Consider the following 21176-nt stretch of genomic DNA (forward strand, 5'->3'; position numbering starts at 1 on the left):
CTGTTGATTCCCTTTCAATTTTGAATGATAACCTTACGGGATAGAGTATTCTTGGATTCATTTCCTTGGTTTGCATCACTTTGTATACTTCATTCCAGTCCCTTCTGACCTGATGTGTTTCTGTTGATAAATCATTTGATAATATGATGGGGGATCCTTTGTAGGTAATCTCTGTTTCTCTCTTGCAGCCTTTAAGATTCTCTCTTTGTCGTGTACATTTGCCATCGTTATTATGATGTGTCTTGGTGTGGGTCTTTTGATGTTCATCTTGCTTGGGACTCTGTACTTGTGTAACTTTTTCTTCCCCATATCTGGGAAGTTTTCTGTCATTATTTCTTCAAATAGATTTTGTAATCCTTGCTGCTCTTCTTGTCCTTCTCGCAGCCCTATTATGAGTATGTTACTTCGTTTCATGTTGTCCCTTTGCTCCCTTAGGCTCTCCTCCTGCTTTTTAATTTTTTTCTCCAGTTGCTGTTCAGATTGAGTTTGTTTCTCTACCTTATCTTCTAACTCACTAATTCGGTCCTCTGCTTCTTCTAGTCTACTGTTGAAGCCTTCCATGGTGTTTTTGATTGTAGCTATATCACTTTTCATTTCTTCCTGATTCTTGCATAGGTTGTTGATTTTCTCATCCATCCGATGAATGAATTGTACAACCATTACTCTGAATTCTTTTTCTGTCATGTCGCATGCTTCAATTTCATTAATCTCCTTTCTTGGCGACTCCTCATTTTCTTTCTTCTGGGAGTTGTGTCGTCTCCCCATTCTGACTATCTCCAGATGGTCGAGTTGCATGGGCCTGGGCCGTGTACAGTGGGAGTTTCACACCACCCTTGTTGGGGTCCAATCCCAGCAGGTCCAGGGGTTCCAAAAGGTGTGGACGGAACCGGTGAAGAAGGAATGACACGGAGACAGTGTTCAATTTTTCAGCAGCCTAGCCAGGTTCTCTTGTCAGGTTCTCTAGCCAGGTTCTTCAGCCAGGTTCTCCACTTGCTTCATCTTAAAGGTTCTATGACTCTCCCTGTGGTCTGCAGAAGAATGGACTAAGACACACACACAGCTCCCTTTAGGATTTCACTTACCTTTCTATTATTGATCTCTGGTCTGAGATCAGACATTGTATGACTTCTATTCTGTCACATGTGTTAAGGTGTGTTTTATGGTCCAGAATGTGGTCTGTCTTGTGAATGTTCCACGTGAGCTTGAGCAGAATGTGTATTCTGATGTTGTTTGATAAAGTAGTGTATAGATATCAATTATATTCAGCTAATTGATGATTATGAGTTCAACTATGTCCTTAATGATCCTCGGCCTTCCAGAACTGTCCATCTGATTGTAGGGTGTTAAAATTGCCAACCACGTAAGTGGATTCTCTTAGTAATTTTAGTAGTTCTTTCCTCACATAGTTCGATGCTATTTTTTTAGGTTTATACATAATAAGGATTGTTTTGTCTTCTTGGATAATTGACCCCTTTATTATTATGTAATGCTCTTTTTTATCTTGTAATTAGTGTTGGTATGGTATGTTTTCTCCATCCATTTGCTTTTAATCTACATGTATCTTTATATTTAAATTAAAATGGATTTCTTGTAAGTAACATATACTTGGGTCTTTTTTTATTATTATTCATGCTGATAACCTTTGTCTTTTAATTGGCCTTGTTAAGAAGAACAGTGTGCTGTGTTCACATTGGCTCCTTTTCCCTTCCCTTTGATTGAAGCTGGGGGGCTGTGGGGCGGGGTGATTTTTCTCTTATACTACTGTGGGAACCTGGTCCAGCTCCCGGCAATAGATCTCACAATATTGTGAGGCCCCTCTATGACAGGTCCACCTGGAGTTTTTGACTCTCAGAGTTGTTCACACTGAGCTCAGTAATTCATCAGTTAGAGTTCAGATTTTCCTACCCACACTGGTTCCCACTTGTGAGTCTCTCTAACAATCTGTGACTCCCTGTATTTGCCTGTCTGTCTCTCCAGTCTTGGGGACAGCAGTTTGCCCTGTGTCTTCCCCATTCTTATGGACCCAAGAAGAGTAATTGGTTCTTAGTCTTCTCAGCTTTTTCCTTGTTAGGATGGAGTAGCAATGTCCAGACTCCTTATATGGAGGACCAGAAACTGGAAGTCCCTCCACAATTCCCTTTTAGGCCAGTGCTGTGGCACAAGTCCCTGAACAGGTTTTGTGCTTTCCATGTTTTGCATTATTTGTCCTTGGGAATGCTACTAACCCACTCCTCCCTGTTGGATTCCTGAAAGTTCATTCTTCAAAGCCTGAGTTCATCACCAACCTGTTAATGGAGCATTTTCCATTCTATACAATTGGAAATAACTTCTGCCTATTCTATGTTCTAGTAGAATTTTCTTAACTTTTTGATGATTTACTTAATTTTGTTAAGGCTTTTCTATTTATTTAGACCTGCCAAGGTATTCAATCTGCCAATATAGTCAATGCATTGACTCTAATCTCCTCTGGGAGCCAGGCACTGGAGATGCCAAGATAAATATGGCAAGGACCCTTAAAAAGCTCAGAATCTAATAGAGAGAGCAGCCAAAAAAGTTACAGCTCAAATTAACTGGTGCTGTGATAGAAATAATATGTATAAGAGCTCTGGTGGTAGCCCATCTCCTCTTTGAAATCTAACAGTAAGCCCGTGGAGAGCATGGACTAATGCTATTTTGTCTCACTGTTATAGAGTCAAGTTGATGTTTATGAGAGATATAAATAAGCACACTTAAAAAAGTAACTATCAGCCTGCTATCCTGAGTTTAAATAAGATAATTTCATCTCACAAGCTGCATTGTTGCATTATTATTGAATGTCACGATATTAAATATTATCTTCATTCAACTAATTTTAACATATTTTTATTCTACTAACTCTTTTTTGCCTCAAAGAGTTTTATATTCATTTCAATTAATTATACTTTATCTAAACCTAATGAGGTTGTTACTCTTCTCATTTTTATTTCTGAAAAAAACTGATAAAAAGGTAAATCCAGGAGTTCCATTTTACAGTGTTTCTGATTCAGAACCTGAATCGCCCATTCCAATCCAATTTTCCATGCTTCAAAGGCTGAAACATTAGATGAAACACAGTAATATTTAAGATGATGGGAAGTAATGAGTTTGAAATAAAATATCATTTCCATATTAGATGCCATCGAAGTCTGTTATTTGGTCTGTCAAGGTCTATTCTAAAAGTATATTTATAGTGTCTATAACATCATTTGCAAATTAACATATTTATAAGCCATTGCCAAATAGTATCTTTTTTTTCTTCAGATGTGTTCTCCTTTTTCCTTCAATTAAATTATTAAAATTATTTAACTTTTATCATTGTAACTTTGACTCTATTTAAAAGTTTATTTGATTGCCTATTGGATGTGCTACTCTTCACCTTCAATGTTTGGTCTTTTGTTTCTGGTTATTGTAGGATTATTGCAGTTAGCACTTCAGGCAGCTCATTTATCAGTTAAATCCATTCCTTCCTACTTAATCTCTATATCATGGTCAGATCTGTAAAGTTCTAACTTCCTCAAATTAGTGTTTCCTTTTGTTTATAGTTATTATATAGCTTCTGACAATCTATTTAAGCAACTGTGTCTCCTCAGTTATTTTTAGCTCTTCATTTGATATTTTGTGGTTTCATTAGTAATCGCTGAAATTCTCTTTAAAACTATAGATGTGTGCTATCCAATTTGGTACCCACCAGGCTCATGTGACTATTAAATTTAAATTAACTAAGATTAAAACATTTTATGAAGTCTTCTTCATTCATAGTAGGCATATTTCAAGTGCTAATGGCTATTGTATGGGACAGCATAGATATAGAACTTTTTTTTATAGACAGTTCTGTTGGACAGCACTGTGGCGAACTCAATGTTATGTTTTTGTACAGTATATGATATGAATGTCTGCATTTTCTTTTTTATTGATAGTGAACTTTTAGATGTGGCCTATGCTAAATATTTGCTTTTATTTCCTTTCTCTGCCCTTAAGAAACCATGAATTTTTGTAGTATACAAGTCTTATCTGATTTTTTGGTCAATTTTAGTTATTATGTTATAGTAGGCAGCTTAAAATTAGACTACTTTGAAAATTTCTTCTATATTACTGACATACAGAAGTGCTTTTACAAAGTGAACTTGTTGATTTTTTTTCTTGTTTAAAGTGCATCTTCTGCATAGTTCCCACGTTGGGAGGAATACTGTCAGTACTCTGTAAAGTGACAAGATTGTCACACTTTATAAATGTAAGGTGTCCTTGATGTTGGTATCTCTATACAGCTTCCTCCAAGCCCATTTTTTACTTAAATAAAGAAGAAATTCCTCTGGGAAGGGAGATTTTATAAGCAGTTTCAGAGCAGAATTGATTTGGGTGTGTGTTAATGCAGACAATCTGCCCAGTGTTAAAATGTTAGAGAGAAAAAAACACACAAGCTGCCATCTTCGTGTGATCGCACCAAAATAGCAGCTTGTATTTATATTTTCAGTCTCCTCGAGGTGGACTGCAGGCACACACGAATGAGTGGATGCACTTGGTGTTGTGTTGTGGTTTTATTTAACGCAGGCAGAGTACACGCTTGTGCATGCACGACCAGCCCTCGCATATGCACTTGTTCACAGCCGAGAAAGTGAAAACTACAACACAAGCCGCTCTCTGAGAGCTGTCGGCAACCTGTGTGTGTGTTTCTTAAATATTAAAGAGGGGGGAAACAGATTTTCAAGAATATAAGAAACAATTCTTCTGTCAAATGGCCTGTAGTCCTTCCTCATTTGACAACATTTAAGGTAACACCAAAATATTGATTATTACGGCTGCATGTATTTATTTAGAAATATGTATTTTCCTGTACTGCTTCTGTTTTTAATGTGTATTTTTTCCCATTTCTGTTCCACTTAAGCATGAACATTCATACTGCACATTTATTCCAATTTATGGAATATTCAATATTTTTGGAAAAAAAATAGTATTTGAGTGAAAACATAGGTGTATTTGCTGCAGACTGTGCATTGTAGTGCTTAATCAGCATCCTGAGGCTCCAAGTCTTCAGAACTTGGGAGCAGCGGTACGAGTACCAGCAGCACAGTCTGTCAGCCCGAGCTGCTGACCAGAAGGGTGTTGGCTGTTGAGATCCCCCTACTTCTGACTAAGCCATGTTTTTAGCACTGTTTATAGTTGTGGGCTCAATATTGATGATGTGAATGTTAAAAAGTAAAGTATGCGAGGCGGTAAAGTAGTGCCTCATCCTGAAATAGTCCTGATAGACATAGCCAGTCCACAGTATGACAGCCTTCTGAGAACTTCATGCAGATTTGGAATTGAAACAACTTTATTACTTCAAGGGCAAATGAGTGTTTCACTTAAAATACATATGTATGTATATACACATACATACAGGATATCCCCCAAATGGGTACACACTTTGAATTATTATAAAGGCAGTGCCTAAAATACATTTCATTTTCAAAATGTAATAGAATCTATAGACATTATGTATACATTTTTGGGGACACCCTGTATATTATATATTTCCCTGATTTTTCACCTTTATGAATTAAAAGTGGGTTGTTTTTGTGTTGGGGTCCAGCCCCAGCAGGTCCAGAGGTTACCAAAGGTGCGGGCGGAGTTGGAGGTGCAGATGTTTCTTCTCTGCAGCGACTATGTCAAGCAGCAAGGATGGACCGGCTTCGGGCATTTTTGAGAAGGGGAGTCAGTGGGAGAGAGGGCTTGCTCTGTAACTCAGGGCATTGGAGAACTAGAAAGAATGTTTGATGGAAGCCTCTGTTTCAATGGTGACACATACAACCTCCTGAAACTCCAGCCCCACTTGTCCTTTCTCCTGCACTGTTTGATATCTCCTACTATCCGAACCTTCTGCTTCATCTTCTCACTTGTCTGGTGATTTCGAACTCCTACCTTCCATTTAGACTTTTGGAGATTTTTCTGCGACCCTCCTCAGCTATAGTCTACCACTTATCATCACAACAGATTCCTACTTTCTTTACTTTGCCTTTTTAAAATCGGTGTTTGCCACCAGTTTTTGGCCTATGAAAGCTATATGTTTCTCTTGTCTTTAACTACAGAAACAGACTGCAGCGCTCTGATCTGACCTTTCTTATACTTCAGCTCCCTACCTCCAGTCCCTCAGTCCATATTTTTTTTTTCAGTCCATAGATTTAATTTTCATTTTTCATTGGTTTATATGTTGGTAGATTTGTCAATTTATTTATTCATTCAACAAATACTATTTGAGAAATTACTGTATGAGCTACTGTGCTATAAGAGACATAAAGAAGTTGTGTCTCTTCTGTTCTTTTATAGATCATACACATTTTTATTTTAATTTTCTTTCCTTAGAAATATCTGTAAAATGTCTTTTTTCTCTCCTAGGTTTCTTGAGTACTTAGTTCTTATGTTTTGTATCTTCATTTTCCCTAGTGCCTGGCACCCATAATAGGCATTTGTGTCACTGGAGTCATCTAGTAGTAAATCCTTTTGTTTTGCAAATGTGAAAAGTTAAAGTTCAGAAAAAATATGACTGGGGAAAATATAACTTGTTAATGGCCAAAATAGAAATAATACCTCGAACTCTAGGTCTTACTACTCACTACTCTATCATATTTTATGTCAACCTTGTTTACATGGATTCAGCACTTTTTCAATTTATCAGATACCTTCTGTATGCAAAGCACTCTGAGAAGAAAACAGGAGACAGAAACATGAGTGACTTATCTCAAATCTTATTCAGAAGGAAATGGCGATTAAATATTAAATAAATAGATGCTGTTTCTGCCCTCTGTGTTCATGTACTCTAATGCAGAGTTTCTTAGCCTTGGGATTATTGACATTACGGACCAATTAATTCTTTGTTGTGAACAGCTGTGGGTGCGGTGTTGGATGTTTAGTAACATCCCTGACATCTAAGTGCTGAAGGCTCTGAGAGGCATGCTTTTTAAATCGTTACAGGGCATCAGGGCATCTTGTCAGACAGAAAGGCTCTCTAAGGCAGCGGTTGCCATCTGGTGGTCTGTGGACCACTGGTGGTCTGTGAGGTCCAAAAAAGGTTGGCGACCGCTGCTCTAGGGCATGCCTTTTCTGAGATTAAAATTCTTTACAAAGGATTTGTAAATCCTTTACAAAGGATTTTACATTCACATCCTTAATTTTGTTTTTAGATTTGATATTTGCCCAAAAGCAGTGTCTTAATATTAGCACAAATTGCTGACTAGAGAGGCTGAGAATAAGAAAATGTTTTCTTTTAAACCCAGCAAGTCCTAGCTCCTTTTTGTTGTGCGGTTCTTCCTTTGCTTCTTTCATTCTATTATAAGTAACAGGTATAAACCAAGCAGCACCTTCAACACTCCGGCTGGATTGCTCCTTAGTTAGATCCCCAGTTTATTAGGTATGTTTTCTATTTTCCTTATAACTAAGGATTGCCATGTTGCCACTACATAATAAGGGATGTTTTCCCTGTATGTTTTCCCCTGTTAACATAAAAACATTCAAACCTGTAAAGAATTTTTGTGAGTTTATTTGAGCCAAACTGTCAACAATTGCCCAGAAGCATTATCTCAACGGATTGGGATAATGCTCCAGAGAATGGTGGTATTTTTTCATCTATTTTTATACATTGCAATCAAAGGAGAGGACGTAGGTGGGTTTCATGAAATCCATTGGTAATAGATTAGAGAGACGGGAGAAAGCAAAGGGAGGAAACCTCTGGGATTGGATAAAAAGTAAAACGATAGACACATACTTAGGTGGGTGCAGAATAGTTAACAGTCAACAATTAATATAACAATGAAGGAATCTGTGGTATCTGTCCTGGCACCCAGGCACATTAGGTTGTGAGGACCCCCAAGGGGTCCGGAAAAAGGGAAGTTACAAGTTACACAGACATTTCAAGAATATGTTATCATAGATGCAAAAAGACAGATAGGCTCGGAGAAGGTAAAGGTTGGACCTTGTCAGTGAAGATACTGGCCTAGGACGTAACTACTCACTATAACTGCTTTTAGTTAAAGTTTAATTTCAGATCATCCTTTGTGGTTACTTTAGGTCTCTGAGTTTGCAAGACCACCAGGCAGGCCTTCCCTGAGCTTGTCAGGTTAGCACGTGACCCCTTTCGTCCACAAACCACTTTTATTTAAGCCTTCTCTAACAGCCAGCTCCTCCTGGGCTGTGTCTGTCTTTTGCTAACAATCTCATTCACACCCTTTAGTCTTTCACTAATGCTTTATGCAAGGTCTTTGGAGCTTCTGTTCAGTTCCATAGACAGATCTATCACATACCTTATGCTTTTTAGCAATACCCCAATTTCAAGTATCAAACCTATGTTAGTTATCTATTGCTACTATATAAGTCAACCAAAACTCAGTAACTTTAAACAATAATTATTTATTTCATACTTGCTATATGTCGGGAGTTTGGGAGCAGGTTAGCTGGAAGCTTCTGGCTTAGGAGTATCAAGAAATTGCAATCAGGTTTCAGCTGGAGCTGCAGTCATCTGAAAGGCCTGACCAGGCTGGAGGACCAGCATGGCTTCCTCTCCATGTGGGTCTCTCCATGGGGCTGCTTAAGTGTCCGTCTCCAGCAGATACTTTCCCCAGACCAAGTGATTGAAGGATTTTCAGATATATTTTTAAAATACCACAATCCACATGTAGCTTCCCAGGCCGCCCAGATGACATTTTTCCATTCTATCCAGCTGTAAGGGGAAAGGTCTATGGGCCCTCACTGGGTTTGGGGGATGAGTTTGGGGGTTACACATCACTTCTACTCTCATTCCATTGACTAGCACTGAGGCAGGGCCACAGCTACCTGAAAAGGACACTGGGGAATTAAATCCAGCTGTGTGCCTGAGATGACAAGAAAGCAGATTTGTTTGAATAGGGAGAATGGTGAAATCATCAACCAAAGTAGAGGGAGCACAGAAAGAAAAAGTATCTGGAGTGTGTGGGTTCATTCTATATCAAACTGTTCCTGTATGGTTTTTGCTTGATTTTTCAGCTTTTCTATAATAAAACAATAAACCAGAGTAATGTATTGTAGTTATTTTGGTGTTTAATAGTATTCTAGGGAGTTTTCATCCACTCATTTTAAATTTTGGATGAATGCTTGCTCTGGAATTCTATTTTTGAAGTACGGGCATAACATCGGTTATTGTTCCTCCAAGTCCTTCTGTGCTTCTCTGTCCTACTGCATGATTATAAACCTTCACCAAGGGCTTTACTTTCTCCCTTGGGGCATCTTATTGAATACTTGCATCTTCAGTAATTCATCTGGGCCCAATGCTTTGTCTGTTTTAATACTTCTAATTACCTAATTATGTACTATAATGCAGTGACAAAGCCCTTTATCATTTCACTCTTTTCTTAACCCTTTTCTTGCTTAGGAAATACTCTTTTTGTCTCTTTGTTGTCTGAGAAACTCTTCCTTATAGACAGCCAGATATTTGCCTGGCTTCCCTTTATTGTCTTTCTGTTTTATGAAGACAGTTGCTTTATTGAATGTCTTTCCAGTTAACTTCCATCAGGTACCTGGGATCCTGATTTTTGGGCTCTAGAGTTGGTGTTTAGTCCTCCTCCATCTCTCACTTCCTGATTCATTCCCATACTCTACAGTCACATGAAAACGTATCCGAAAGAGAAATCGAATAGTCTGGTTGTCATAAAACAACTTCTGTGACAGAATTAGCGGCCATTCTGTCATTTATAGATCTTTTATGACCACAAGTATTTATGAGTAAATTATTGGAAATCAATAAAATTTTCAAAATGATGATGATCTATACTTCAGGGTAACTAAACATTGATGAAGGGGAATTTTTATTTATATATGTATTTTAGATAATAAAGGAAAAATGATAAAATCGTAGTCTTACCATTTTATAACCTTTAGTGAATTAATGGACCTAGGCAATGCTCATCCGTGGTTGCCAGCATCATAAAAGGAGAGAAAAGTTAACAGTACATGCCTCCTGATAGAATTGTAGACACCGACTACACCAGTTATTTATTGCTGCATTGTAAGCCACCCCAGAGCTTAAAACAACAGCATAATTTATTTTGTTGATGCGTCTATAACTTGGGCAGGTGTGAGCAGGACAGTTTGTCTCTGTTCCACATGGTGTTGGCTAGGCCAGCTTGAAGGTTAGGGGCTGGAATTTCTGAATACTTGCTCACATACATGGCTGGCTGTTGAAGCTGGCTCTCAGCAAAGACCTTCTCTGGAACTATGGCTCCAACACGTCTACACAGCCCTTCCATGTAGCTGCTTCTCTTCCTAGCAGCATGGTGTCTGGGTTCCAAGGATGTGTCCAGATGGAGAACCAGGCAGACGCTATGTTACAGCATCCCTTATGCTACATTCTCTGGAAGAAGCCATCATGAAGGCCAGCACATATTCAAATGGAGGGGAGTTTAACTCATCTTTTTATGGAAAGCATGCTGAAGAATTTGTAAACATGTACTAAAACCATCCTGCTGCCCATAAAGAACTTCGTTGAAAGTTGAGCCTGAATCTGATTAGATCCCTAGACCTACCAGTTTATAGGAAATACTAGAGACCCAGTGCACAAAATTCATCCGCTCAGGGGGGTGGGGGGTGGTTGTGTCCCTCAGCCCAGCCGGTGCCTTCTCACAGTCTGGGAGCCCTTAGGTGATGTCCAACTTTCTGCTTAGGCCCGCTCCCCATGGAGCAGACAGTCAGACATCCTTAGTGCTGCTGCGGAGGCCGGAGAGGCTCCTGCCACCACAGCTGCACTTGCCAGCCATGAGCCCTGCTCAGGGTTCCTGGCTGAGTGGTGCTCCCCCTGTGGGAGCACACTGACCTCCAGGGGCAGCTCCCGTGTTGTGTGCCTTCCCCTGATGGTCAGTATGCATCATAGCAACAGGTCATTCCGCCGTTTGGTCGATTTGCACATTAGCCTTTTATTATATAGAATGGGGGGAGAAGAATGGATTAAATAACAAAATGGAGGATCAATGAATAAAATACAGAATGTGGGAAGTTGCTACAGGATGAAGAACCTGGTTTCTTATAAAAAAGAGAAAAGGACAAATTTATTGAGTTAAAGTGTCAAAAAAATTGCAATGCATGGATATTTCTTGAGTCTTGATTTGAACAAACTGTAAAATTTTTAGAGATATTTGAACATTGACTAGATACTTGATTTAACTGTTATATTATTTTTACTAGTAGTGTGGTTATATTACAACTGTGGTTATGTTTTTAAAGAGTCCTTATCTTTGAGAGAGGACTCTGCAATTCTTAAAGATGTGGTGATGTCTCAGATTTGCTTCAGAAGGCAGCAAGATGAGTAGATATAAAACAAGAATTAGTTAGTGATAAAGATGGATGATGGGTATCTTGGGGTTCAGTCTACTATAATCTGTTTATAAATATTTGACTCTTCCATAATGAGATATTTTAAACAAACTTATAATGGAAAGTATATTGCCTACAAATTTTGGGTTGTTTCAAGATGCAAAACAAAACACGCCATATTTTTATATCTGTTGGCATTAGTTTGCAGTATGTAAAATTTGACTAAACATAAGTTCCTTCACACATCGGAGAGTGAAACTGCTGTATTTCAAATATTAATCAACTGAGCTACAACTAAAACATTGCTTTTTTTCCCATCAAGTAAGAATCTACACTGTATGAGTCTAAATTTCATCATGGAATACTTTAATCTAACTTTTCTTTTTTTTTTTCTTTCAGAGTTTCACCCTCATCTATTTGTCATCTTCATTTTCTGGCCAAATGCAGAAATTACTTTTCTTGGACTTTTATTTTCTGATAACACTTATCTTCAGTCCCAATTTAGTGTGATCTTCCCCCATCCCCTTTTACATTTCTATCAGATATTTTGGCTTGCATGAATCATAAACTAATACAGTTTTAATTCTAAATGTTTTTCTCTATTTTATCTTTACTGAATTTACTACAATTTTTCCTTTTTTTCGTGAAAATGGAGAGTCACACTATTGATTTTTCAAGCAATTGTTGGATCTATATACTTTGATTTGTATCATTGTTTCAAAGGAGATTTGCCTTTCCTCTGGTTTTTGGATTAGACTAATGTTCAAATTATTTCACCAGTCCTGAATCAATACCAGATACCACAGGGTAAAAAAAACTTAGATATGAAATTAGCAGTAGGGAAGTTCTTTTGAAACCTAAAAACATATCATCATAAACATTTTTACTATTCCTAGAAAAGCTACTCACTGTACTTTTCTTCCTCTTTTTTCTGATTCTTAAATATGGTATGTCTTCTTGTTTGAAGCCTGATAATATGACAGTCAAGTATTTGTTGTAGGGAATATTTTATTATTCAGATATATTCATTAAACTTATGAACTTGGTTCTTCTGTGTAGCTAACTCTAAACTCATGGAATTTTACATAAATGAATATATATCTTCAACTCATTTATAACTGACTAGAGGACCAGTGTATGAATTTGTGCACAGATGGGGTCCCGAGGTGAGTGGCGGGGCTGGGATGCAATAGGCCTTCCAGGTGAGCAGTGGAACGCCTTTGCTGGCCCGGAATCCGGATCTGTCCCTTGCTGGGGTCCAACCCCAGCAGGTCCAGGGGTCCCCAAAGGTGTGGACAGAGTCGGCGAAGAAGGAATGACATGGAGACAGCTTTCAGATGATCATCATAGTGAGGTTCTCTAGCCAGGTTCTATGTCTAGGTTCTGCAGGTTCTTCAGCCAAGTACTGTAGCCATGTTCCCTCGCTAGGTTCTCCAGCCAGGTTCTGTCCAGGTTCTCCAGCCAGTTTCAGTCACCAGGTTCTAGTCAGGTTCTCTTGCCAAGTTCTATCCAGGTTCTGTTTCTAGGTTCTGTCTCTAGGTTCTTCAGCCAGGTTCTCTTGCTAGGTTCTGTTTCTAGGTTCTGTTGCCAGTTTCTGTCCAGGATCTTTTGCCATGTTCTGTCTCTAGGTTCTGTCTCTAGGTTCTGTGTCCTGTTGTCTTGTTACATCTGTATTTATACCAGTTGATTCCAATCCTATCAATCTCTATTCCAAAGGTTAGGGCGTTTCTTATATCCATTCCAGGGAGTAAAGATTATGTAGCCTAAGTGTGATTGTTCATAGTTAAAGTGATTAACTACCCGCCTGGCACTTAGTTAAGGGGTTTTATTTCCCCCCTAACTTCAGGGAAAAATCCCCACCTAGGGAAACAACCTTTCTCAGAGAGGTGACCTTGGTTAAAACCCATAGCACTAAGGGGAGCAAACATTAAGAACAGTATGCCATATATGCCAGGTCCCTTGAAACATATGCTGTGCAGATGTTCCTTCCCTGCATCGACTGTGTCAAGCAGCAAGGATGGACTGGCTCCCAGCAGTCCCTCTGACATTCACACTGGTTGTTGGGAGCCTCCTGGTGGCCGCTTTTATATTGTTTCTTCCTTGTGGAGTGTCTAGGGAGGGGAAGCAGCCCCGGTGCCCAAGGCTGACTTCCAGGAAGCCAGCAGCTCTGTTAGGATGGTACTGGTGACGCTGGTCCATCAGTTCCTGGACTGTTTTTGGGAGATTGGACCTGCAGGACTACTGAGGGAGAGTGTCTGCTGTCAGGCTGGTGGGCCACCAGGACGGGTTGGTCAGCGGAGCGGTGCTCCCGCTGTGGGAGCACACTGACCACCAGGCGGGCAGCTCCTGTGTTGAGTGTCTTCCCCCTGTTGGTCAGTGCATGTCATAGTGACCAGTCATTCCGGTCGTTTGGATCGTTCAGTCGCTTAGGCTTTTATATATATAGATTAGTGAAGCAGTTGGGAAGTACTGCTACCCTGTTATCTACCCAGATGCATTGAGGCAGGTATTAATCTCTCTATTTTAGTGCACTTAGTTGTTAACTTCTGAGTTTAGCTGGATTATCTTCAGAGACTTTTTGAATTTTAAAACTTGTCTGAATGTAAGTTCTTTTTCCAAATTCTGAAATACTAGAAACTTTTTTTCAGAACTTTTCTATATCTTCCTACCTTACTTATTTGATGCTATGGATTCTTCATCAGGATTTAGAGAATAATCATGCTTTCCTTAAAAAAAGAGGGTGTCATGAAACTTCATAAATGGACACTTTAGCATTGTTGAGTAGAATTGTAGATGGTGTGTTATTGGGTAGGGATGCTATGTCCGCCTAATACACATTTTCATTTTATTTGGTATTTGCTATAAGTGGGTAATTTAAATTACCTACCTGCAATTTAATTCTTGTAGATATCTGGTTTTTAATCTTGCAAGTGGATAGTACACATTTAAATGAAACTAAGAATTGGTATGTAATTTATATTTTTAGCAATTAGGTATTAAACTCTTACTATATAACTCATGGGTATTTGTTACAAAGTAAATGTAGTTTTTAGCACTCTTTTCCCATAATTCATTCAGATTGTAGCAGCTACACAGAATTTAGTTTTGACAGTGTACATAGATAATTTGCAAAGAATAGTTAAGGAAAGGACACAAAAAATCATTTAGCCACATGATCTTAATCATGGGGCATGGAGCCTCTCAGAAGGATTATTCTAGTTTTAACTTAGTGACTAAGTTTTTCCAAGAAATTTCTCGACAGTTTATTTTATTAATTACTTAACCTTTCTTGATTATTTTGGGGTATTTGACTTTCTAAGAGCTTTAGCAACTTTCATTTGTCCCAAATTTTTGCATTTTGTCAAATGCACTTGGGTGCATTTGACATCTTTCTGGAACTTCTTTGACTTCTATGATACATATTCTTCTCTGAATCTATGTTCAGGTTAGTTTTCCCTTCTTTAGCAGCTACTTGTTGCAGTTGAACTCCCATTCTGCGTAGGGACTGTCTGGAGGGCATCACATTAAGGTTTATGCAGAGATATGAAGTAATCTTGCTCAGATCTATGTGTTGTTCATTATTGGCCCCCAAAATGGAGGCATCCTTGCTGCTAGAGAAAAGATCAGATATCTATTTCTTGGGACGGTTGCACATCCAAAGAAGTTTCAAGCAAAAGTCAAATGAACAGATGAAGATAAAATAGGCTTTAATTTATTATAAAAACTAGAGGCCCGTTGCAGGAAGATTCCTGTAAAAATAAGGCTTCCTCAGGCCTATTCCTGCAAGAATAGGGCTTCTTGGGGCCGGAGCAAAGCAGAGAAGGGAGCTCCCTTCCCCGCTGCCTTGCTCCCTTCTCCGCTGCCTAGCTCCCTCCTGTCTCCGCTGCCTCAGCTCCGCTCACGTCTCCGCTGCCTTGGCTTCCTCCCTTCTCCACCGCTTCGCTCCCTTCTGCTGTGCTTGGCTTCCTTTTATGGTGTCTTCAGTCTTCGCTCCATGTCTGCATATGCAAATTAACCACCATCTTTGTTGGGTTAATTTGCATAATCACCCTGATTGGCTGGTGGGTGTAGCACAGTGACACCAATTTGCATGTTTCTCTTTTATTAGTGTAGATTAGCATCAGAAAAGAGATGCTTCATGAACCACTAGCATAGTTCACTCAGGAACCCAGCCTAGACATGAGAGAAAGTGGTAACTCCAAAAGAGGATTAGGAAGAAGCATAAAACAGCTGAAGTGTCCAAAAACCATTCTAAACTGAAATCAAAACACCATTAATGCTCTTAAGAAGACTCACGAGGAGTATTTTTCTGTTTCCATGTCCTGTGCCTCCATGCTTGCGGTGCTCTTCCTGTCCAGTCTCTCACACATTGTCTTAGCCACACTCATCTTCATCACCCACAGCTCCAGTACTCAGACTAGTAAAGACCTCTATTTCCAAACACCTACTATTTGCCCAGCACTGTTTTTGGTGCTTTCACATATCTCATCTTGATCTCAAGGTCAGTGTTACTGTCCCTCCTTAACAGAGGAGGCAGTCACTTACCAAGATCACACAGCTAGCAATTATGCAACATGAATTTGAACACAGGCTTTTCCTTTCAGTTTTGTGATTTTTCTGTGTCACTTTATTATGATGTGCTTTTCTCTTTCCTGTAATCTCCGTTCCTTAAAGATTATTCCCACTTAGTAGAGTTGCTCAAATGCTATTTTCTTTGTTATTTCCCTATTCAAAAAACCAGAGTCACTCTGTTGCATTTCCTCAATTTTAAATTCAAGCTCTTTCCAACCCTGCCCCACTGTTTTCCTGTTCCCAACTGGCAATACTTGGTGTACTGTTCTTTCTGATGACTAATTACCATACGGAGCTGTACACCCGGAATACTCTGTGCTGTCTATGCTTTCATATATTTTCTTCTGATTTGGTTACCTTTTCCATTGATGTTGCATGTTCCTCCTTTTCTAAAAGTTCTTATTCAAACTTTTTGTGATCGAATCCATTGGACTGTTTACTTCTAAACGACACCCCCCTCTTCCATTATATATTCACTAGTAGCCCTGTGCACGAATCTGTGCGCCAGTAGCTCGCTGCTGCCCTCCTGTAGCTCTCTGCTACCTGCTTGTAGCTCACTGCCCCACCCTCCTGCTGATCTGTGATCCTGTCGTTATGCCATCGGTCATTATGCTTCACAGCATAACGACCATTTGCATATTAAATCTTTATTATATAGGATTGCGCATTGCATTGCTATGTATTTGATCTATGGCTTATTATGATTGTATATTTTGTCTTATAAACAACTATTTAAGTTCCTTTCAAGTTCATAGTCTGCCCTTTCCTATTTTACATGACCTCAAAGAACCTGGTGGACATTTTGATCCAGACTATTTAAGCCAGCGGCTCTCAACCTGGGGGTCGCGACCATCAGAAAACACATATAGCATATTAGATATTTATATTACGATTCATAACAGTAGCAAAATTACAGTTATGAAGTAGCAACGAAGATAATTTTATGGTTGGGGGTCACCACAACATGAGGAACTGTATTAAAGGGTCGCGGCATTAGGAAGGTTGAGAACCACTGAAAACAATACTGACTAACTTGTTCCATTTGAAGTCTACATTTTAATTAGATAAAATTACAAATGTGGTCATGTAAAATAATTTAAATGATATTTGCATTAAAAAGATTTTTTTAAAAACTTGGTAATAATAAGGTCACATTCTAGTCCTATAAACGAAATGGACTAAAACAGACCACTCCCCCACCCTAAATACATAGATTATAATTAATTTTGCTTAAAAATTGTTGTATTCACCATGTGGTGACGTTAAGCATATGGAAAACATTTGAAATATTTAGATGTTGAAGGGTATTGCTTCCCTCTGTGATATAATAATTTCCCTTTTCTCATCCTTTTTTCCTGAACATGTAAGTCCCATCAATGCCATAAGTTGCATGGCAAATACAGACTTGCACTAAAACCCGAAGCAGTCCTTGTACCTCTCAGAGATGAGAGTTTGAGGTAATTCTTAGAATTGTGCTAGTCATTTCAATTCTGTCTTTTCTTTTTCCAGGTTTCCTGAAATGCAGTTTTTCCGACAAGAAAATGTGAGAAAAATTCTTACAGATGTTCTTTTCTGTTATGCTAGAGAAAACGAGCAGTTGCTTTATAAACAGGTAATGAAAATATCGTACAGGTGGCATCCATTGACTCAAAATTTTCTCTACAGCTTGACAAATGATAGAGCAATAATGTAGCCTTTATTGTATCCAGAGTTGTGTCATAATAGTACAGCAATCAAAGGGCTGCTTGTCAGCTGCACGGTGAGAAAAGTAAGCTCATTGAGGCACATATGCTTCTTCCTTATTATAAGACATTTCACCAAATTGTCTTCTATAAGGCATTCAATCTTTTCTTTCAACTTTTGGGAGTTTGTTTATAAACAACATCTTTGAAGCCAATCTAGTAATAAAACTTTTCAGAGTTGTATGTATAAATATTGTTTCTATGTACAGCATTTATAAATATGCGACATGCTGTGTAAAAAATAAAGTATCCTTTTACTCTTTAAAACTTACCAGTAATATAACTTCAGAAAGTTCCTTTAAATTTTTTGAAATTTATATAATATTCTTCCTGATCCTGATATTTGATTCATTCCCATTACTAAAGTAAAGAAAGTTGTTGGATTATTTTTATTGAAATGTAAATTATTTACTTAATATATAAGGAAATATCTAGGTTTCTCTTGAACTTATTGTAATCCAATAAAAATACATCAAGTTGAGCCCTGGCCAGGTGGCTCAGTTGGTTGAAGCATTGCCCTGTATACCAGAAGGTTGTGGTTCCATTCCTGGTCAGGGCACATATCAAGGTTAGAGCACATACGGGAGGTAACCGATGGATGTTTCCCTCTCACATTGATGTTTCTCTCTCTCTTTCTTTCTCTCTCTCTTCCTCTCTCCCTCTAAATCAATAAAAACATATTCTTGGGTGAAAATTTAAAAAAGAATACATTAAGTTGAATATTTTTATGTCTTTCTCAAAATGTACATCAAGAGGGAATTCAAACTGAATTAATAAATTCTCTAACAATCAAAAGTTATGACATATCCAATTAACAACCACCTAATTTCAGTGTAATATAACAGAAAATATTCATATGGTAAAAGCAATGTATTTAATTTGAAGAAAACTTGATCCGTTTAAAGGTAATAAACCAAGTCATATTACACTTGTCCTAAATAATACATTTGTTATTGAGTGCATAGAATACCCAAAGGAACTAATTTTATCTTAGTTTTAATATTAGTGATATGTCTTTTTTTATTAGTAATATGTCTTTATATTAATTACATGGTAATTCTATGAAATACAATTACATTATATAAATCACTGTTTAGAATGGGAAATGGAAAAAAATATATCCCATTCACAATGCCAACCAAACTATAAAATAATCTAGAAATAAATTTAATATAGGCCAAAAAGCTATATGAAGAAAGCTATAAATATATTAAAGTATATAAAGCCAGACTTGAATAAACAGAAAAGTGATACATGTTTTTAGATGAGAAGACATTAAATAAAATAAACTTTTTACCAGATTGATGTATAAATATAGTATCATTACAGTGATAATCTAAGTGAGAGATGTGATTTTTAAAAAACTGGACACATTTATTTTAAATTTAGTGCCAAAAAGCTTTACACTAAATTTCATGTATGTAATGTAGCTTAATTGATTAAGAGCACTTGTCTAGGTGCATATCCCTTTATTTGAATCTCAGCTCCACCATTTACTAGCTACATAGGCAATATACTTACTTAACTTTTCTAATCCTTAGTTTCCTTATCTATTAGAGGAGGGCAATAATAGCATTAACTTTGTAGATTTAAAAATAACTAGTTCTCACTAAGCATTCATGTTGGTAGTTGAGGTGTTATTATTATTACTAGAGGCCCGGTGAATGAAATTCATGCCCTTGCGGGGAGGGAGGTCCCCTCAGCCCGGCCTGTGCCCTCTCACAGTCCAGGAGCCCTCGGAGGATGTCCGCCCTATGCGGAGCGGGCCTAAGCCATCAGTCGGACATCCTTAGCGCTGCCACAGAGGTAGGAGAGGCCCTGCCACTGCCGCTGTGCTCGCCAGCCATGAGCCTGCATTGAGCGTCTCCCCCCTGGTGGTCAGTGTGCATCATAGCAACTGGTCATTTCGCTGTTTGGTCGGTTTGAATATTAGCCTTTTATTATATAAGATTATTATTACTATTACCTATATTGGAGTTGCCAGAGAATTTAGGGAAAAAGAAGAGTGGCAAAGGGAGATATGAACATTTCTATAAATATTCTGTGATCAAACCACTGTGCGGTAGTGTGGAAATCAAGAGTAGATCACCGGAACAAACTAAGATGGGTCTAGTTATGTATGCAATCGTAATATGATAAGATAGGACATTTTTATTGACTTGCTATATTTAGCTTTCCATCTAGAAAAAAGATTAAATTATACTTTTATTGGAGAACAAGTTCCAGATGGAGTAAAGATATAAATGTAAAAACAAGAATTAGACAAGTATACCAGGAAAAATTTAGGAGAATTTTTTTTACAATCAGTGTAGGAAAGGCTTTCCCAAGCAAGATACCTGGAAGTTATATGCAAAGTTACAACACTAAAAACAAACAAACACCAGAAAGGGAGACTGGGAGAAATTAAATCTATCAGTATAGCATTTTTTGGAAGCAAATAAAAGAAAATCCCATTTGAAATGACTTAAACGCTAAGGATGTTAGAATCATACTTTGCAAGAAGTCTGAGGGCAGAATGATTTTGCAGCTTTAGTTCCATAGCTCAGGCTTTTTATCAGTGACCCAGGTTTATTTATATTTTCCCATTCTTCTCTTCTCGTTGTGTTGGCTTTTATAATGAAGTCTTTCCCCACATTGTCTCCTCTCCTCTCCTCTTTTGAATACTTGAAAATACTTCACAGTAAAATATTTGGTAGCAAATCAAGTCAGAATAAAATTATCCCAAAATACAGATTTGTTTTTCTTTTTCCTTTAGAGAAAGAAAAATCTAGATTGCAGAAGTCTTAAAATAATGGAAACAAGTTCCACTGACAAAGAAAAAAACATAATAACTGCACATGCCATCATTTGTGATATATGCAGCCCTCTGCATTTTTAAGGAAGACTAAAGAGGAATAAGGAAGATCAGATTCTTGATAATTTAGACAAAGTCTATCAATTATTGGATTAGAAAGTATTAGCTTACTTCTGGGTATCAGTTAATAAGACTTAATTACTCCCTGTACATGTTTAAAATCTCATAGATTTTTTTTTAAATATATTTTATTGATTTTTTACAGAGAGGAAGGGAGAGAGAGATAGAGAGTTAGAAACATCGATCAGCTGCCTCCTGCACAACTCCCACTGGGGATGTGCCCGCAACCCAGGTACATGCCCTTGACCGGAATCGAACCTGGGATCTTTCAGTCCGCAGGCCAACGCTCCATCCACTGAGCCAAACCGGTTTCGGCGACTCATAGATTTTTTTACACAGAAATAAAACCTTCTGTAGAAGGACTGAACATTTAGCCAGATCAAATTTAAGAAAAAACCTTGAGTTTTATCACAAGCTGTTAAAGCTATTATTTTGTACTAGGTGACACCCCGTTTAACATCGACCATATTGTTAATAGTTATGGGATTTTATTGAATTAATGAGACTGTTATCATGTAGTAGAATGTCTTGCTGAGTTAATTGAAACTGCAGAGATTATATAAATGGTATTAATGAACTTTGACTGCCTGATTCCTCAACTTTAATAAAGACTGCTTGGT

General features: G+C 38.0%; 1 protein-coding gene across 15 annotated transcripts in view; it reads left to right on the forward strand.

Moving 5' to 3' along the window:
- The window catches only part of TBC1D5 (TBC1 domain family member 5), a 431389-nt gene that overhangs the window by 246626 nt on the left and 163587 nt on the right, over window positions 1-21176 (forward strand). For all 15 annotated transcript variants that reach the window (XM_006770168.2, XM_015568088.1, XM_015568082.1 and 12 more), the window contains one exon: window positions 17410-17512. In XM_006770168.2, the coding sequence (XP_006770231.1) occupies window positions 17410-17512 (103 nt within the window). The remainder of the gene's footprint in view (window positions 1-17409; window positions 17513-21176) is intronic.

The sequence above is a fragment of the Myotis davidii genome, unplaced genomic scaffold (assembly GCF_000327345.1).
Source record: "Myotis davidii unplaced genomic scaffold, ASM32734v1 scaffold962, whole genome shotgun sequence".
Classification (NCBI taxonomy): Eukaryota; Metazoa; Chordata; class Mammalia; order Chiroptera; family Vespertilionidae; genus Myotis; species Myotis davidii.